This window comes from Pristiophorus japonicus, chromosome 18, assembly GCF_044704955.1.
Source record: "Pristiophorus japonicus isolate sPriJap1 chromosome 18, sPriJap1.hap1, whole genome shotgun sequence".
NCBI lineage: Eukaryota > Metazoa > Chordata > Chondrichthyes > Pristiophoridae > Pristiophorus > Pristiophorus japonicus.
In genome coordinates this window covers 12,923,537-12,944,848 of record NC_091994.1, presented here as the reverse complement: position 1 = coordinate 12,944,848, position 21,312 = coordinate 12,923,537, and the positions used below count along the sequence as shown (strand labels likewise).

Below are 21,312 nucleotides of genomic sequence, written 5' to 3'. Positions count from 1 at the left end.
ACCAACACCAGTGACATCCCAAGTTGCAAATACAACAAAAACACACAATGGCTGCCCCATTATTTTTTCATATCATGGTTGTAAGTTGTATCTGGAGAGTAGGATACTATAATATTCCTCGTCTCTCCAGAAATCTCCTAAAGCTGCGATGTGACTTCATGAGCATTGGCCATTTTCATGTGAACTTGGACAGCGAGAGTTAACAGCCCATTAAACTGTAGCGACCACACAGCTGAACCCGATTCGGTCTACCCAGTCCAAAAAAAATGCACTTTCCAGTATAGCTACTAGACAGTAATCAAAAGCAAAAATCCTGGCTGTTTCTTGCCCCCACCCCCTCCCTCCCTACCAGAAAGCTGGACCAAATTGTACTGCCACCTGAATAACACCAGCAACTGCAGCACAGATCAGTCATCAAACCAGAGATCATGATCTATGTGGCAATTCATTTATCCATGAAACGACCAGCTGAATAACAGCTTGAACTCACTGCTTTATTTCAATTGCAGGGATGCAAGCAAAATGAGATTTGTGAAGACTTACTGTTAACTGATGCCGGTCTTCACAATCAAATGGTTTCAGGGTCCTCTCAGATACATAAAAGCTACAGCATTCAAAAATAAAATTCATTGGTACAGTGCATCGATTTAACAACACCAATACTGGCCAGTTTGTTAGATTTTAAAAAAGGAACATATTAAAACATTTGTGTGCTATCAAACTTAAACACCACGTTTTTAAAAAGCCAATGCAATCATCTATGATAATAAATACAAGAGCTTTTAGGGATGGGAAATAATCAGAAGAGTTTAACTGATAACTATTACCACCTAATCCAATATTTTGGAATAGTATCTACGACAGTTACACATCAGTGTAATGCAGGATCCCAGTAGGGAATTGTAGAAAGTTGAGAAATGCCCCTAATATAGTGGTGAAAACCTCATTCTACAGGTAGAATTTATCCCTAATACAGCAGAGTAATAATCTATGCATGACAGATGATCACTCAACATGACAGATTATGCTAAAATTAACATTCCTCTCCCCCACATGGTATTTATTGTACATCAATTGATCGAGATGCTGCTCCATCTCTCGCACTTCACTTCATGTAACTGCACCTACAGCAATCTCCTACTCTAATACTTTGCATCGCCCACTCAGTTCATTTTCCATTCTTTTGTTTTCCCTCTATATACCAAAGACTCTTCTTATCGGTGTACGAGTCCCTTTCTGCTAGTCTGTTCTCTCCTCTTATCTTGGATGTCTCAGTTTGCATCTCAGCAAGGTTGTCAGTCTCATCTGTCATTGCACTTTCAATCTTCCCTCATTTAATTTTTACCCCCAACCCTTTTGAATTTGTTTCTTCTTTCTAATCATCTTTTGTTCATTGACACACTCTATTTCCTTACAAATGTGCTTCATTTAAGTTGAATATTTAAATTTACTTTTAATTTCCCAGTGCTCGCTCCATGAATGAGATCTGGGAGTATGGGTCAGATCTAGCAGAGAAAGGCTGAGTGAACTGGGACCAGTTCTATGCATGGCCAGGTTCAGAGAAGAGGAGAGCTGAAATTTGAGTTAGGCACAACAGGTCAGGAGCTGAACACACAGAAGAAATTATTAAATGCAACTGTTTATTTTAAAAATAGAAAATTAATAGCAAAAAGAAAATAAGGAAGTAGGGTCAAAATACTGAAAGGTAGGGCAGAGTTACAAGACTGCTTTGTGCATTCTTGGGAATTTGTTTATTGAGATGTTATTGGCTCGCTGTCTACTTAATCACGAGGTGAACATAAACCTGTGAACAATTCTGGAAGGACACGACAGTCTACAATTATTCAGTGTAGAGTTAAGTTCTTACAGTGTCAGACAAACTTTGAGTGTCCTAATGCTGAATACCCAGAGTTTGAAAAGATAAGTAAAAATAGTTTCTTCACAATGACACCATCAAGGGACGGCAGGGTTAGGCTCAGCTGTGAGAATGTGCACACAACTTGTCCTTGTGGCAGGTACCGGAGGATGCCCCATGCAAACGTACCAAAACCATAGCCAAAGTCAGAACTTTCAGGAAAGGGGAAGGGGTTTGGAGGGGGGGGGGCAATGTTCTTTCTAATATTTTTCCTGCATGGGCCCTTTAAATTTGCTGCGTGGCCGCTGGTATCTCTTCTAGTGGCAGCAGCTGGTGAGGGGCCTGTTCGGGACCTCGCAATTGGTGCATGGCCGTGCACCTTAGGGGGAATATTGGTTGGGAGGGGGAGGGAGGGAAGGGTTGGGGAAATTAGAGACGGGTAGGGGGGAAAAAAAAAAGACTAAGACTAGACTGGATAATGGACAGCCACAGCAAAGCCATACAAAAGTGCAGTCAAAGATGAATGCTCATTTTTTATACTCATCAGTACAAAATTGGATTAGGAATTTAATGCTCAACTCCACACACATGGCTGAGGAAGAGGGGTGTGGTATATAGCTTACAGAAAAAAAAAAATCAGAGTGTGCTTCAAAGAGCACCAATTACATAGGATATACAGCACAGAAATAGGCCATTTGACCAACCAGTCCATGCCGGCGTTTATGCTCCACTCAAGCCTCCTCCCGTCTTTCCTCATCTAAATCTATCCAAATAGTCCTCTATTCCCTTCTGCTTGTCTAGCCTCCCGTTAAATGTATCGATACTATTCGCTTTAACCACTCCCTGTGGTAACGAATTCCACATTCGCACTTCTCTGCGGGTAAAGAGGTTTCTTCTGAATTCCCTGAACCCAATGATGTTATTTAATGACTATTTTTTTTGAAAGGAGCCACACTTACCCTTTTTTATTCTTTTCTGCATCTATTATATTCTCATCTACAAATAATATGCTGGCTTTTTTGATCCTGGACTTTACACTTCTTATCTGTTGAAAGTAGAGATGCATAATGAAAGTGGATAAATCCAAACTGTATTGGCAATTTAAAAGTACATGCCAGGTCTGATCTGGAATCGAATGTTCACTTTCCATTTATAACCCCTCCCTCCCCCACGTAATTCTGCAAGAGTCTGATTTAATTTATATTTAACAAAACCTTACAAGCAAAACACTGTTTATGGACTTACCCCAACACACACAGTCTAATAGTGCTCGTTACCAGGCTTGCATTCGTTATACACAGTTGATTTTTCATTAAAATTGTCAAACTGGCTTCTGGATGCTCACTAGCTTGGCTCTTAGTCACTCAGTGGGCTCAAAATTGGCCCACCCATTTTTTCGGCGCACTCCTGGGAGATGCGCCGACTTTGTGCGTGGAAAACCACTACGATAAAATCGCTCCCGGCTTTGGACGCTGTCTGGCCTGTCCTCGGTCGTTGCGCAGCATGGCCAGTGGAATGGGGGGGGCGGAACCAGCGTCCCGCGCTGAAAACAGTGCTGGGACGTCTGCGCATTCGCATTGGAGTCGGGTCGCGATGTCCGCACATGTGCAGTAGCACAGAACTTTGGCAATCGGCCATCTTTAAAGGGAAATGGAGCTGCTTGATTTTTGGTGCCAGGAGCACTGTGGAATAAATCAGCTGCTGGAATCAAGAAGCAGTGAGTGCTGTTTTAATAGTGCTGCATGCATGCCTGCTAAAGTTCCAGGACTGCTGTAGATCTGAAAATCATTGCTGCATGCAAAATAAGGACTGTGTGTTTGGAAAAATCACTGTCAATTTGATACAGCAATGCAACAACGTGCACCAAGAACAAAGAATTTCTTACATGATGAAGTGGAGATACTAGTTAATGTCATTGAGAACAGAATGCAGGAACTGGATAACAGCAACAGAGGTCGCATAAAAGTGCCACCCAAAGAAATGAAGAAACGCTGGAACCAAGTTGCAGAAGATTACTGCGCAGTGAACACCCAGAGATCTGGAAGCCAGTGTAAACGGTAGGACCTTGGTCAAGTAGTTAGTGCAAGTAATATTTTCAGTTATTCAATGACATTGTAAATGTGACCAGCTGTATATGTCCCACCCAGCAGAAAGACATCCTCTCTAAAAAGTTGCATTTTCATCTTTGCAGTAGAAATTGTCCCACAACAAAAGGGAAAGAACTCGAACAGGAGGCCCGCCAAATCTGCACCAACTGACACCCTTGGAAGAGAGGGTAGCTGCTTTGATGGGTCCGACCTGGAGAAAAACAATCAGTACTGCACAAGCTGGGCCCACACGCGAGGGAGAGGGCAAGTCCTGAAAACTCATCGTTGCCCTTCAAATCAACCTGCTGCCTGGCCTGCTATGCGTGAGCCTACTAGTCACCCATCCTGCCCCCTCCTGTGCTGCTAACCAATTGACTTATATTTTTAGAACTTGATGCCAATCCTGAAGATCCAGAAGATGATTCAGATGCGTATCAGCCTAACCCTGCAGACCAACTTGGGGGAGGGGGTGTGGATGGCGATGGATGAAGGGGACAATGTTGTAATGAATATGGATGAGCTCACGTTAATGGACTTCATGTTGCCAAACCCTTCCAGGAGTTCTGGTGTGACATTCCTTGGTTTCAGCCTGTCCATGATTAGTGGTTTAAATTCTGATGTGACATTCCATGGTTTCACAGCATCCGAGGTCGAGGGTCCCAGTGGTGGTGGGATGCAGCATGGAACACCCAGGGTCCCACCGCCCCAGCCTGCGCCTCCCACTGGGGGGGGGGGGGGATTGCCGCGAGGCAGACCCAGGGGGAGGGCAAGGAGAAATCGACCACGCTCTCCTGAGATGCAGGATGCAATAGATGTGGTTCAGATCATGGCACAGAGTGCGGAGAGCACTGACCTTACCCGATCACTCGTGCACACCATCAGTAGGGTGGGTGATGAGGTAACGGGACTGTCGGGAGAAACAACAGTAACCGCACAGGAAATGGGAACGATTTCCAGGATCATCAGTGAGGGAATAGTGTCCATGAGGGAAGGAATGTCAGAGGTAGTGGAAAGGACGGCACAGGCCATCAGGGAAGGCATGTGTGAGTTAGCTGCTCAATAAGGGAAGACGCCCAGGCCATGCGCCACCACTCCCACTGCAATCCCCACACCAACCTCTGAAGAGACCCAAGTCAGGCCCTCCACATTAACCCCTGACTGGCGCTCCCCACCCAATGAAGTGGTGCACTTTCACCGAGATGGGGATGAGAGATGGGTGCAGCCTTTCTTTGCTGCTGTTTTTGTTGATGATGTTACAAAAAGCTTTCAATTTGAAAACAGTAAATTATGCAAATTTACAACTTGATAAGTGATCTTAAAGTTTGTGATCAAAGAGTCATATTAAAGTAAAGTTTGATACAAGAATTATTTTATAACGTTAAAGTACATTGTAAACTTTTGAATAAAATATATTTGACATTAAAACTGAATCATGTTCCATTAACACAACATAGAAACTGCAACAAATATATCCATGCGGAATAGTTGTCGCTGAGCCCTCAGACATCAGTAAAGCGTTCACGGGTAAGCTGCTGGCACAAGGCTTGAGCAATTGTTAAAGGAGCACGATGGCCCGCTCTCCTCAGACATCGTGCTCCGGCCTCAGGCACTTGCATGGTTTCCTGATTGTCGTCATCCTCCTCCTCCTCCACCACCTCCTCCTCCTCCTCCTCTGCTCGACACCTGCATCTTCCAAATCATTATCAGCCACTCTCACTGCAGGTGGGTCTTCTTTCACTATCAGCTGCTGCTGCCTCATGATGGCCAAGTTCTGCAGCTTGCAACAAACAGTGAACTGACCGACAATCTCAGGAAAATATTGCAAGTAGCCTCCGGAATGGTCCAGGCATCGGAAATGCTGTTTCAAGATGCCAATGGTCCTCTCTATGATGCTGCGTGTCGTAATGTGCGACATGTTGTATTGATGGTCAGCTTCCGTCCGGGTTACGCGTAGGGGAGTCATAAGCCAGGTGGCGAGGCCATACCCTTTGTCTCCCAGTAGCCAGCTATGCCATTCTGGCTGCTGCTCAAACATGTCAGATATAACGCTGCCACGTAGGATGAACGCATCGTGGGTGCTGCCAGGGTATCTTGCATCAACTGACATGATGCGATGCATGTTGTCACACACAAGCTGCACATTAATGGAGTGGAAGCCTTTTCTATTCCTGAACGGCTCTGCATCCTCCACAGGTGATTACAAGGCAATGTCTATACAATCAATGCAGCCCTGTACCTTTGGGAAGCCAGCAATCCTAGAGAACCCCACAGCCCTGTCATGGATTGTTTGGGCGGTCATTGGGAACTTGATGAAGTCATTCCTCCGTGCATACAGTGCAGCCGTGACCTGGCAAATGGAGACATGTGTAGCTTGAAACAATCCCGAGGCATAGAAGGAAAGTGCAGCTGTAACCTTCACTTCAACAGACAAAGCAGTCCACCTGCCACTTCTCGGCTGTAAGTCTGGTCTCAGCAACTCTCAGATCTCACTGACTTCTCTGCGGAAACACAGCCTTCTGACACAATCTGCATCACTCAGGTCCAGGTACGACGCCTGACTCGAAATTGCAGAGGTGGGTAAGGCCTCCTGCCCAGCAGCCTACGGGTGATGTTCCTGACGTGATGCGCTCAAATCAATTGTCTCCTACATAGCACAATAATGCAGAACGCTCGCAAAAGGTGTGGCATTGATATTACTGCACCCATACTTAAAAGATGAAATGGCAGGAAAGCAGGCAGCACAGCAGAGTTCTGTCTCTCTCCCCACAAGGTATGTATAAGGGCCACACCCAAAGGTCTTTTGTCCTCTTCCCCCTCCAGTCATGTGACTTCTCTCCCTCCTCCTCGCCGCCCCCCCCCCCCCCCACCCCAAACACAGTCTGTTGCAGCCTGTACGTGAGGTTGATTCCCGCAGCCAGCTTGTGTGTGATTCGATGTCGGCAGGCAGTTCCCTGGCCGAGTGCTCTCCCGGTCGTCCCGCATCTATCTCAGGCCGAGTGGTGGGTTCCCGCACCGGCCGGCCCGCTGTTAAAGTCGCTGCTTACCTTTTGCCCTTGCTGCAGCCTGTGCGTTTGCTTCATGCAGCCTGTGTCTTCTCCGATGGCACTTCAATCGCTCCCACCCCCTATCCCTGGCAGAGCGCCCTCCCGGTGCGTTGTCATCTGTCCTGCACCTATCCCCAGCCGAGTAGCCTCCCGCACCGCCGGCCCGCTGACTTCCCGGGTCAAGTTGAGCTGAAGGTAGGACTTAGTTTTATTTTTTTATTTCTTCTTGAATGTTATGTCTTCTTGAATGCTTATTACTTGTTGTGCTTTGCAAGGTCCTCTCTGCTTCCCTTCCTGCCCCTCTCTCAGGCCGAATGGTCTCCGATGTACCTACCTGCGCTGATTTCTTAAGTCTCTGCAAGGGTTTTCACAAGCGGCCACATACGCTGGCCTAAGTTAGTTTGGAGTAACTATTAGCTGTCCAAAGTGGCCTAAATGGGTGTAGGTGGCTGGTAACGCCCCCTTTTGAAAAAAAAACAAAACTAAAAAAATCCTAACTAACTCACTTACACTGCATAAATTGAATGAGCAAAATGGGGATTTTTAAGATACTCCAGAGAAATCAAGTTGCTCCAAAAAACAGAGCAACTCCTGGCTAATTTTGAGCCCAATGTGTTTAACTTGTATCTTGCATTCTCAAACAATCCCAAGGAAAATGCACAGTCTTAGTCTGTCAGCTTTGCACAGCACTAAATTTGAAGGGCAAATCAGCAGGTAGAATTCATGAGAGGTGTCTCCTGATATAACTGACAGAAACCCCAGGGAAAAGACAAAATACTGGTGCAGGTGACTCGGCCCGAATGGACTCTGAAGTAAAGAGGAGGGAGGCCTCCACATCCAGGGAGTTTCACTCTGCTCTACTCATCGCAGGGTGGGTCCAGACTCTGGGTTTAGGCTGCATTTACACAATACCCGCATAGTTAATTTGAAGGAAAGCCATTTTGCACCAGTGCTGACCCTCAACTCCATGCTAAACCTGAAGCAATGACATAATCCAACACTATATCACAGCAATTTACAGATGCAGTTATCTTTTAAGAGTGAAATTATGTCAAACTAGTTAAAAAAAAAAGTAAATCTTGCACTTTGCGCTCTTCTCTCCTTGACTTACCACTGCCGGCCAATGTGGGTACTTTTGGAATTTACACCATACCAGCATTCCTTCAGCTACTGACCATTGCTCTGCAGAAATAAACAGGCATAATTGAAATTAATTATATCTCAATTTGGCAATATGATGAAATTTAGCATAATAAAAACACTAATCCTGATAAAGAAAGCACTTCAAATCCGTTTGATTTTCTTCCTAATCTCAATCCTTACACAGGCTGGGGTATATTTCCATGTGTTGGTGCTCTTTGCCTATCTTGTTTCAATTGGCCATTCATCATGGGTGAGCCTGAAAAAGGAGTGTTAGTGGGCTGATTGACAGCAAGGACCACCACAGGCAAGCTGATCCTATCCTAACCGGATATTCTGCAGGTCATTGGATAATGACCAAGAACATGGCTGATTTGCCCCCTTCTGCTGAAATAACAATTTAAAAAAAATTAAGTCTTACTAATAAAATAACTTGCTCAGATTGCCTTCAGTTTTAGAAAGTGTGCCAGTCATTGCTGAGCAGGAGGGAAAAAAGTGTTCCAGGAGCAAAAGATTTGCACAAATATGTGGGTTTTGCACAACTGCTCACAACACTAAAAGTAAACCTGTTGAATCAGTCAAGGCTGGTGGCCAGGAAACCAACTCTTTTTTTTTTAAAATATAAAAACTGTGTTTTCTTGACCTTCTGTCTTAAGCAATCCAGTAAGTTTATTTTGGTATTGTCGGTGACTGTGCAAAATCTAAGAGAAGCCAACTGCACTAATTGAACATAAAAGCATCGCGTGAACTTTTCCACACATGGGAACGACCAAGAGGGACAAATGGGAAAACTAACTCATCAGTCCCTTTGTACAGTCCAGGAAGGGAGCATATGGATGTGCTACAAAAACATGAAGATCAAGCCGCCATAATCTTTTCCGTTGATACCTTACTCTTTCTTGTACACCGAAGATGCCAAGGGCTAGACTTCCGGCACATCATCGCCCATCATCTTCATCATAGGCAGTCCCTCGAAACGAGGATGACTTGCTTCCATGCCGAAAAGGGATGAGTTTACAGGTGTTTCAATGAAGGACCTAATATTCTGTATCACGAACTACATCCAAGCGCTGAGATTCAGGCTGTCGCCCATATTGGATACGTGCGCCCAATTATCACAAGCGCAACTTTCAGCATACAGGAATGAGCTGCATCGCTCGTCCTATTTTAAAAAAAATATAAATGATGTCATCCTCGAGCACGGCACAGAATACTGTTTATAATGGAAACTAGCACCCGATTATCGCCGAGCACTACTTTCGGCCCAAAAAGGCGCTCAAGAAAAGCTGCGCTCATCTGACTGTAACTCGGCAGCATGGACGCCATTTTGAAACTCGGAGGATCTTTAATAAAAGGCTGCTTGAAGTGGTTGAGAGAAGTAGTAATTTGTGACTGATTTTAAGGGCGATTTTGAATCTTGCCAATCATCTAATCACATTATGGTTAATTTCCAGTTTATATTGTATTTGTTGAAAACAATTTAAAGTCAGATCAGGGCATTTAGTGATTTGGGGCCTCTAATTTCTCAGTATTGATGACTACTCACAGGCTGAAGAATAGAGATGGGAGATGGTTCACTGAACAGCATTATATGCCCAAAGAGGTGGCAGACTGCTGAGCAGGAGACGTTACACCCAATGCATTTACAGGGATAAGCGATCATACCTGGACTTGTCCGATAAATATGTGCATTAGAAGGCTGCGATTCCAAAAGGAGGTCATCAGTGAGATATGCCAGCTAATTAAGGGAGATCTGCAGCCTACCAGCACCATCAGGACCGCACTGCCCGTTGAGGTTTCTGCGGCACTTTCCTTCTACGCATCGGGCTCCTTTCAGGCCTCGGCTGGCGACATTTGCGGCATCTCTCAGCACGCCACACATTGCTGCATTCGACAGGTGACTGAAGTCCTTTACGCACACAGGATGGACTTCATAAACTTCCCTATGACCAGGGAGGCAGTGAGAGGACTTTGGGGTTCGAGAACAACAAACTTTCCCACGGCACAGGGAGCAATAGACTGTACGCACATTGCCTTGCGAGCATCTTTACAGGATGCAGGTGTTTCTGAACAGAAAGGGATTCCCACTCCCTGAATGTGCAGCTCGTTGTCGACCACAAGCAAATAATCATGGCAGTAAATGCAAATTTTCCAGGGAGCATCCATGATGCGCACACCTTGCGTGAGAGCATTTTCTCTGACTTGTTTAAGAGTCAGTTACAAGGTCACAGTTGAATGCTGGTGGATAAAGGATATGGTCTTGCCAGCTGGCTCAGGACTCCCCTGCAAAAGCCCCAGACAGCAGAGAAGCACGACAACGAAAGCCATATATATATATAGCCACACACACGATCATTGAAAAAACAACTGGAGTTCTGAAGCAGCACTTCAGATGCCTGGACCACCCTGAGCAGGTCGCTGAGTTCATTGTGGTGTGCTGCATGTTGCATAACCTAGCTATCAGGAGAGGACAACAATTTCCAGATGGGACTGCCGGTCCACCTCAGGAGAGGGGAGGCGGAAGAGGAGGAGGACAATCAGCCTGGCGATGAACCCATGCCCCCTCCACATTTGGTAGTTATGCAGCTGCAAAACTGTTGCGTCAGCAGCTCATAAATGAACGCTTTGCTTGAAGTTACGTTGGTGACAGTTACAGCTGCATTACGTTTCATCCTTACCTGGCCATTGTTTGCAACCCTAGTATTGAGGTTTTACCATGCGTTATTAGAAGACATTTCACAACAATTGTAAAGGTAAATACTTTGCCTGAAAAAAAAACGCGCATGCGCAGAACGGCCATTGCTATGAATGCCAGCCTTGCATGACTGAATACATCGCTATCGCCCATTTCACACCACTAAGGCTATCGCCCAAATTAAAAAGGCAAAACTAGCTGTTTTTAAAAATGGTCGATATTCCAGCGATCCTGAAAAATAAAAAAAAGCACCAACACCAGAAATATCCCGATCATAGTGGAAAGTCTAGCCACAAATAATTTGGTTAGTATCTAATGTAATTTAATTTCAACAATCCAAGGGCATTTAAAAAAGAATTATGTGCATGAGATGTTCCTACTAACACTAACATACCAACTAAGTATTCAAACTTCATTGCTCCATTGGAATTTGGGACTTGATTTTTCCTGGGTCCCGAGGGTGAAAAACATTGGCCTCTTTTGAACCCAATACAAACCGGTAGAACACAGGTACAGTGAAAATGAGAGCGCACTGTACAGAGGGCAAGGTCACAAGTCTCTTGACTAAAATGGCACTCCCTCTTGATTACATAAATTCAGCTTGTATCCTCTGGAATATATTAGGTTAAGGGGTGACTTGATCGAGGTTATAGAAACATAGAAAATAGGTGCAGGAGCAGGCCATTCAGGTCTTCTAGACTGCACCACCATTCAATGAGTTCATGGCTGAACATGAAACTTCAGTACCCCATTCCTGCTTTCTCGCCATACCCCTTGATCCCCCGAGTAGTAAGGACTTCATCTAACTCCCTTTTGAATATATTTAGTGAATTGGCCTCAACTACTTTCTGTGGTAGAGAATTCCACAGGTTCACCACTCTCTGGGTGAAGAAGTTTCTCCTCATCTCGGTCCTAAATGGCTTACCCCTTATCCTTAGACTGTGACCCCTGGTTCTGGACTTCCCCAACATTGGGAACATTCTTCCTGCATCTAACCTGTCCAAACTCGTCAGAATTTTAAACGTTTCTATGAGGTCCCCTCTCACTCTTCTGAACTCCAGTGAATACAAGCCCAGTTGATCCAGTCTTTCTTGATAGGTCAGTCCCACCATCCCGGGAATCAGTCTGGTGAATCTTCGCTGCACTCCCTCAATAGCAAGAATGTCCTTCCTCAAGTTAAGAGACCAAAACTGTACACAATACTCCAGGTGTGGCCTCACCAAGGCCCTGTACAACTGTAGCAACACCTCCCTGCCCCTGTACTCAAATCCCCTCGCTATGAAGGCCAACATGCCATTTGCTTTCTTAACCGCCTGCTGTACCTGCATGCCAACCTTCAATGACTGATGTACCATGACACCCAGCTCTCGTTGCACCTCCCCTTTTCCTAATCTGTCACCATTCAGATAATAGTCTGTCTCTGTTTTTACCAAAGTGGATAACCTCACATTTATCCACATTATACTTCATCTGCCACGCATTTGCCCACTCACCTAACCTATCCAAGTCACTCTGCAGCCTCATAGCATCCTCCTCGCAGCTCACACTGCCACCCAACTTAGTGTCATCCGCAAATTTGGAGATACTACATTTAATCCCCTCGTCTAAATCATTAATGTACAATGTAAACAGCTGGGGCCCCAGCACAGAACCTTGCGGTACCCCACTAGTCACTGCCTGCCATTCTGAAAGTACCCATTTACTCCTACTCTTTGCTTCCTGTCTGACAACCAGTTCTCAATCCACATCAGCACACTACCCCCAATCCCATGTGCTTTAACTTTGCACATTAATCTCCTGTGTGGGACCTTGTCGAAAGCCTTCTGAAAGTCCAAAAATACCACATCAACTGGTTCTCCTTTGTCCACTTTACTGGAAACATCCTCAAAAAATTCCAGAAGATTTGTCAAGCATGATCTCCTTTTCACAAATCCATGCTGACTTGGACCTATCATGTCACCATTTTCCAAATGCGCTGCTATGACATCCTTAATAATTGATTCCATCATTTTACCCACTACTGAGGTCAGGCTGACCGGTCAATAATTCCCTGTATACTCTCTCCCTCCTTTTTTAAAAAGTGGGGTTACATTGGCTACCCTCCACTCAATAGGAACTGATCCAGAGTCAATAGAATGTTGGAAAATGACTGTCAATGCATCCGCTATTTCCAAGGCCACCTCCTTAAGTACTCTGGGATGCAGTCCATCAGGCCCTGGGGATTTATCGGCCTTCAATCCCATCAATTTCCCCAACACAATTTCCCGACTAATAAAGATTTCCCTCAGTTCCTCCTCCTTACGAGACCCTCTGACCCCTTTTATATCCGGAAGGTTGTTTGTGTCCTCCTTAGTGAATACCGAACCAAAGTACTTGTTCAATTGGTCTGCCATTTCTTTGTTCCCCGTTATGACTTCCCCTGATTCTGACTGCAGGGGACTTACGTTTGTCTTTACTAACCTTTTTCTCTTTACATACCTATAGAAACTTTTGCAGTCCGCCTTAATGTTCCCTACAAGCTTCTTCTCGTACTCCATTTTCCCTGCCCTAATCAAACCCTTTGTCCTCCTCTGCTGAGTTCTAAATTTCTCCCAATCCCCAGGTTCGCTGCTATTTCTGGCCAATTTGTATGCCACTTCCTTGGCTTTAATACTATCCCTGATTTCCCTAGATAGCCACGGTTGAGCCACCTTCCCTTTTTTATTTTTACGGCAGACAGGAATGTACAATTGTTGTAATTCATCCATGCGGTCTCTAAATGTCTGCCATTGCCCATCCACAGTCAACCCCTTCAGTATCATTCGCCAATCTATCCTAGCCAATTCACGCCTCATACCTTCAAAGTTACCCTTCTTTAAGTTCTGGACCATGGTCTCTGAATTAACTGTTTCATTCTCCATCCTAATGCAGAATTCCACCATATTATGGTCACTCTTCCCCAAGGGGCCTCGCACAATGAGATTTTTAATTAATCCTCTCTCATTACACAACACCCAGTCTAAGATGGCCTCCCCCCTAGTTGGTTCCTCGACATATTGGTCTAGAAAACCATTCCTTATGCACTCCAGGAAATCCTCCTCCACCTTATTGCTTCCAGTTTGGCTAGCCCAATCTATGTGCATATTAAAGTCACCCATTATAACTGCTGCACCTTTATTGCATGCACCCCTAATTTCCTGTTTGATGCCCTCCCCAACATCACTACTACTGTTTGGAGGTCTGTACACAACTCCCACTAACGATTTTTGCCCTTTATTGTTCTGCAGCTCTACCCATATAGATTCCACATCATCCAAGCTAATGTCTTTCCTAACTATTGCATTAATCTCCTCTTTAACCAGCAATGCTACCCCACCTCCTTTTCCTTTTATTCTATCCTTCCTGAATGTTGAATACCCCTGGATGTTGAGTTCCCAGCCCTGATCATCCTGGAGCCACGTCTCCGTAATCCCAATCATATTTGTTAACATCTATTTGCACAGTTAATTCATCCACCTTATTGCGGATACTCCTTGCATTAAGACACAAAGCCTTCAGGCTTGCTTTTTTTAACACCCTTTGTCCTTTTAGAATTTTGCTGTACAGTGGCCCTTTTTGTTCTTTGCCTTGGGTTTCTCTGCCCTCCACTTTTCCTCATCTCCTTTCTGTCTTTTGCTTTTGCCTCATTTTTGTCTCCCTCTGTCTCCCTGCATAGGTTCCCATCCCCCTGCAATATTAGTTTAACTCCTCCCCAACAGCACTAGCAAACACTCCCCCTAGGACATTGGTTCCGGTCCTGCCCAGGTGCAGACCGTCCGGTTTGTACTGGTCCCACCTCCCCCAGAACCGGTTCCAATGCCCCAGGAATTTGAATCCCTCCCTGCTGCACCACTGCTCAAGCAACGTATTCATCTGCGCTATCCTGCGATTCCTACTCTGACTAGCACGTGGCACTGGTAGCAATCCCGAGATTACTACTTTTGAGGTCCTACTTTTTAATTTAGCTCCTTAAATTCTTTTCGTAGGACCTCATCCCTTTTTTTACCTATGTCGTTGGTACCAATGTGCACCACGACAACTGGCTGTTCTCCCTCCCATTTCAAAATGTCCTGCACCCGCTCCGAGACATCCTTGACCCTTGCACCAGGGAGGCAACATACCATCCTGGAGTCTCGGTTGCGGCCGCAGAAACGCCTATCTATTCCCCTCACCATCGAATCCCCTATCACTATCGCGCTCCCAATCTTTTTCCTGCCCTCCTGTGCAGCAGAGCCAGCCACAGTGCCATGAACTTGGCTGCTGCTGCCCTCCCCTGATGAGTCACCCCCCCCCAACAGTACTCAAAGCAGTGTATCTGTTTTGCAGGGGGATGACCACAGGGGACCCCTGCACTATCTTTCTTGCACTGCTCTTCCTGCTGGTCTTCCATTCCCTATCTGGCTGTGGACCCTTCTCCTGCGGTAAGACCAACTCACTACACGTGATACTCACGTCATTCTCAGCATCGTGGATGCTCCAGAGTGAATCCACCCTCAGCTCCAATTCCGCAACGCGGACCATCAAGAGCTCGAGGCGGATACACTTCCCACACACGTAGCACCCAGGGACACCGAAGTGTCCCCGAGTTCCCACATGGTACAGGAGGAGCATATCACGTGACCGAGCTATGATTTTGAAAGGAATAGATTGGGTAGATGAGAAACTTTTTCCGCAGGTTGGGGAGACTAGGAGGGGACATAACCTTAAAATCAGAGCCAGACCATTCAGCAGAGCAGTTAGCAAGTATTTCTTCACGCAGCGGAACACTCTCCCACAAAAAGCAGTAGATGCTAGCTCAATGAATAATTTTAAAATCGGAGATCGAGATTTTTGTTAGCCAAGGGAATTAAGGAATATGGAATATGGTGCCATGGCAGGTGGATGAAGTTAGGATACAGATCAGCCATGATCGCACTGAATGGCAGAACAGGCTCAAGGGGCTGAATGGCCTACTCCTGATCCTATGTTCCTAGAGTCCAACATCAACACAAGAGCGTTATAATATAGCGAAGTCTGTCATTTGTTTTAAAAAAAAGGGAAAGCAGGGACTATTCCTAAAAAGCGGATTGGACAGTGCTGGCAGTCTCCGGCTACATTGCATAACCACTCGAAGTGGTTCCGCAATATGGGAGGACGTTAACAGCAATAGGCTTAAAAAGTTGACACTGACAACAGACACTATCGAGGCGACACGACATTTCCATTATAAAAACGATTACTGTCTTGCAGTTTTAACGATAGAGGTCAATGCTGTTTGTGTTGTAACATGGATTTTTATTCTGCTCGCTTTTGGGACAGGGCAGTTGGCAAGACAGGAGAGAAGCTGGAGAAATAACATTTTATATACATACAGCAGGAGTTTGGAGAACAGGTGTCTCACCTTGGTGCAGCAGTATACTTGGAAGGTTTTCATCATCATCATTCTCCTCCTCTTCATCCTCCTCTTCTGTGCGTTTGCTTGTTACAAGGGAGTCTACTGAACTGAACTCTACTGACAATGAAGAGGGTGACTGTATTCCTGCATGAAGTCCAAATATTTACATCTTTAAAGACAGCACTGGTGACGGATCACAGGTTCATAAGAGAAGGCCTTTGGTCGATCAAGCCGATTCTCTTTGTTGAACTTATACAATCTACCCTTGTTACACATTAGTTGCATCTAGTTAGTCTCCCGAAGAAGCATTCTGCATTTGAGCAGAATATCTGGCCCGTGGATGCACCACTACCCAGCCGGATGGTCTTCCTGTAAGATTTAGAGGTGGAGCTCGAACTAGCAGGGAGAATCCAGTGCCCAAAGTTCAGGGGAGTGAGGTGGGAAACAGCACTGATGCTGGACTGGTTTGGGGTCATATGAAATAAACAAGCAGAGAAAAGAAACGATGTGAAATCCAAGACGACTTCTAAATAACATCGCCATACTTCTATCTCATTTTAATTCACTTAGTTACAAAATGTTCATACTAGAGCAGAGTGGCACTTCTAATTGGCTGCACACCAACACACAGCGCTCATCGTGCTGCTTGTAAAACAAAAGCAGAAGGAACTCAGCTTTTCTGTCAGCCCTTGATACAGAAAATGTGTTTGGCCACTTCATGCTCACATTCCAGGTCTCCTGTAGCACCCTGCTGGCACTGCAGGATGGGCAGTGAGGCCTGGCATGGATCCTGTGGAAAGTAGGAGTGGAGCCTATAAACTAGGGATGGGGGGGGGGGGGGGGGGGTGGAGGCGGGAGGGAGACCTGGTAATAGGAGCCAACCAGGTTGAGGTTGGGAAATAGCAGCACGACATAGGCAAGTTACAGTCCAGTTTAAATGCAATTTAAATGTCTCAGATTAAAGTGAACAGGGAAAATTAACATTTTATATTGTGTTGCAACTAAAAGCAATTGACAGAAAAGGTCAGAGGGGACTCAAATCATAGAATGTTTCAGTACTAAAACAGCCCATTACACCAGTGTTTTGTTTCCACATTAGCCACCTGGTCTACTAATTCCACCCTCCGGTTTGCTCCCCAGCCCTTCAATATTTCATTTTTGCAACTACCCAAGGGGAGATTTATGGTAGAAGTTTAGTTTCTATCTAAAGCAATTTCAGCTTCATATGTCAAAATTAGAAAAAGTGGATACTTAAACCTGATTCTATATCTGAGAAATAAAACTAGATGCACGACATGACATACAAAGATCATCACATTTCCAGAGGTCACAGCTTTTCCAAGGTCCTCAAATCATCTTCAACAGCTCAGTGATACCTAGCAATTCTTGGTAACAGATTATAAACACTGTGACCTAAACAATTACAGTCTCATGAGTTATAACCAAACTAAGTTATTGACTATTGCATAAATAGGCCTTAAAGTTGGACCTTCATAGACAATTTTCATATTTTTCAAATGTCACCATTTCTAATGTCTTTTTAGTTCAAAAAAAGTAAACCCAAGAGACAACTGAAATTCATACTTAAGAAAATAGTCATCTTGATGCTCTTTTTAAAAAAAAAAAGTAAAATATTCAGACTTGTTTCCTCTATTATCGATTGTAGTGCATAAAGGGTTAAGGGAACTGATTCCAGGAGAGATAGATAACCTTACCCAGTTCATCAATTTCAAGCGATGGTAACTCGAGACGAGTTTCAGCCTCTGCAGTGGACAAGGTATGGATCTCTGAAGCCCCCTCCTCTTTTCTAACTTTTGAAGGAGGGAGCATCTCTCGCTTATTTAATAGGGTGGCAGGACACAATGTTTCAGGGCTGTCCGAACTACTTTTCTGGTTACGTCCATTAATAGAGCCCACTTTTCCAGCTACAGACAACCCAATCTCAGTACTCTTCATATGCGGTCTTAGACTCTCAGTTTCCACAAGACTATCTAAATTTGGCTCGTTGCTTGATTTTATACTAGTGCCCAAATCAGCAGGCGCTGTACTGGTATTAAGGCACTCCATCGGCTCTGGACAAGTTTTCCCTTTTTTCCTTCTATGTTCTTCTGCTACTTCACTTTGGCCCAAATCACACTTCATTTCTAACTGAACATTGCTAGGGCTGCTTAAAAGGTGTGAGAATTCACATGACCTAATGGTGGCACTAGTCCTACGTTTCGGAGTTGATTCTAAATAGCTAGAAGTGGTGCCTGATGCCCAAATGTTCTCAGATTTACAACGGGCTCGGACAGAAGAATTCGGACTTTCTTTGCACGCAGATTTACAAACAGTCCTTGACTTCTGGCTAATCTTTTTAACTTTCCCATTTTGATCCTTCCCCACTCTGGAGATTGCTTGGACTGAAGGCTTTCCCACTTCTTCCAACCTCTCCCTTCCTTCATCCCAACATTCCTGTGCTTCACCAAGCGCCAATTTCATCGGTTGCAACGGCTGCTCACACTCTGCGTGACTTAGGCTCCTCTCAGACGAAGTGTCCATCTCGGGGTGAAAATTAATTTTTCTCGTCCTTCCCCCATTTTTTTTTCTTACACTACTTTTTTCTTTCTTTTCAGTATGTTTTTCCATTTTAGTTATAGATTGGGTTAATGCACATGACCTAGTTCGTTTTTTTCCTCGTTTAGTTTCTAGTGTTTTTTTGATACAAGATGCTTTCCTACTACTTTGCCGAGTACATATGCTCTCTTGTCCTTGAACCAAATGCACCCCATTTTGTTTCAATGCACTTTTTGTTCCATTTGAATTGTGAACACACGTGTTCTTTTTAAGCTCTTCTGAAGCTAAAACCCGAGCCTTTCCCATCACTGGTTCTTTTACAGTCATTCGAGTGGTGTGGCAGTCATTGCTGGCTAAAATATCCAGGGCAATTCGAAGTGCCTTCCTGTAAGTCAGTTCTTCCACAGTTTCTTCATGAGTAAAGTCTTCTTTGTTTACTGATAGATAATTTAGAGAGAAACAAAATGTGATAGATCAGAGCAGAGGAAACAAAATTGCATTCTGAAATTGAAAAAAGCGTCCAAGTTATTATTTGTTCTAAACAAATTTAATTAAAACATTGTTCCTGCTGGAAACAGATTAACACACGTGCCTACATTAAACTACTATGAATGCAGTCCCAATTATGCAGTCTGATTTAAGGCATATCATTGTAATGCCGTCACTGTTCAGCCGACAGGAACAATCTCAGTCTTGATCCCCGTGTTTAACGTGCAATTTGACACTTGGCTTTTTACAGAAATCCATTGCCTTCTGGCCCACTCCCCACAAAAGAGGGGGATGGTGTAGAAAGGATTAGAAATAATCCAAATGCAGATATAGGGCTAGATTTGCATTTTTTTGGGCAAAAACAGTAGCGATGTGAAAATTACTATTTTTGCTGCGTTACCGATTTTAGGCCTTTGTGTAACACCTCCCTTACCGATGCAGACCCCAACTATTTGTGGCGCAAAACTCGATCCTCGCCAACTTTTGCGTTGCAAGAGGCCTTTTGGGGGGGAGGGGGGGGATTTAAAAAACAAACATTACCAAGACCCTTAGCTACCAAATCACTGGGGGGGAAAAAACGTACTGTTTTTGTAGGTTTTCTAACTTACTGCTGCTGGCGGGCTGCACCGACAGGTTTTACTTGTCGCTATTCTGGGCGCGGCGTACAGGTTGGGTGAGTTCCGAAACTCGGACGGTAACACAATCCGTGTCATTACACATCCGGCGCACCTCCCCCTGGTGGTACTTCCCATCGCCGCCGCAAACAGATACCCGAGGATCCCGCTCGGGCTTTGCGACTGGGTATTTGCTGCAGAGGGTCAAAACTCGATCGCAAATGTCTCGAAAATCAAGCCCATGTGCATTTAGTGCCTCGTGATTTTTCTTTAACCACGATCCTCCCCCTCCCCCCCCCCCCCCACCCCACATTATGGGCCCAAGTTTCCACATGATTTGCGCCTGATTTTTAGGAGCAACTGGTGGAGAACGGACTATCTTAGAAATCGCAATTCTCCACATTTTTTTTCTGCAGTTCTAGTCAGGTAGAACAGTTCGACTTTGGAACAGAATTTTTTCTTCAAAAGGGGGCGTGTCCGGCCACTGACGCCTGATTTGAAAGTTTCCACAGTGAAAACGTACTCCAAACTAAAGTAGAATGGAGCAAGTGAATATTTTTGTAGAACTAAAAAAACCTGTTCTACACATTAAAAAACTCAGGCGCAGGTTACAAATTAGGCGTCCAGAACGAGGTGGGGGGGGGGGGGGGGGGGGGGGGGGGGAAAGAGGGGAAGGGAAGTCATTAAATTCTATAATAAATCCTTATTTATACTTATACAAATAAATCCAACCTGAATAAACATTTAGAAGCAAAGAAAAGATTAAATAAACCACCTTCCTACCTGTGTGAAAGTGCTTCAGGCAGGCCTTTCGGGACTGAAGGCTGAACGGGCCGGCCCGAGACTTCGGGCAGGGCCCGTCCCCAGCACCAGATTTACAGGTAGGTGGCGTTGGGTTGGGGAGGTTCGGTTCGAGGGGGGGAAAGAGAGAGAGAGAGAGAGAGAGAGAGAGAGAGAGAGAGGGAGTGGGGGGGGAGGAGAGAGAGGGAAGGGAGGGGAGAGGAGGGAGGTCAGGTCGGATCCAGTCCAGGAGCGGGAGTCGGGTCAGGTCCAGTCGGGGGGGGGGGGGGGGGGAGAACAGGAGCGCGGGTCGGGTCGGGTCGGCGGAGCGGGAACAGGAGTGCCGGTCGGGTCCAGTCGGCGGCGGCAGGGGGGGGAGGGGGGGTGGCGGAGCGGGAACAGGAGCTCAGGTCGGGGGGTGGGAACAGGAGGCTTGGGTCGGGGCCAGTCGGGGTGGGGGGAGCGAGAACAGGAGCGCGGGTCCGGGGGGGGGGGTAAAGCGAGAACAGGAGCGCGGGTCGGGTCGGGTCTAGTCGGTTGGGGGGGGGGGGGGGGCGGGGCGGGAACAGGAGCTCGGGTCCAGTCGGGGGGGGGAGGAACAGGAGCGCGGGTCGGGTCCAGGCGGGGAGCGGGAACAGGAGTGCGGGTCGGGTCAGTCGG

At 45.6% G+C, this 21,312-nt stretch overlaps 1 protein-coding gene across 8 annotated transcripts in view; it reads right to left on the bottom strand.

Annotated features, from left to right (window-relative positions):
* The window catches only part of LOC139228551 (PWWP domain-containing DNA repair factor 3A), a 72,053-nt gene that overhangs the window by 13,430 nt on the left and 37,311 nt on the right, over positions 1–21,312 (bottom strand). For all 8 annotated transcript variants that reach the window (XM_070859653.1, XM_070859652.1, XM_070859655.1 and 5 more), the window contains 5 exons: positions 17,929–19,206; positions 16,220–16,357; positions 8,098–8,168; positions 2,815–2,900; positions 544–604 (listed from right to left, as the gene is read on the bottom strand). In XM_070859653.1, coding sequence (XP_070715754.1) covers positions 544–604; positions 2,815–2,900; positions 8,098–8,168; positions 16,220–16,357; positions 17,929–19,206 — 1,634 coding nt within the window. The remainder of the gene's footprint in view (positions 1–543; positions 605–2,814; positions 2,901–8,097; positions 8,169–16,219; positions 16,358–17,928; positions 19,207–21,312) is intronic.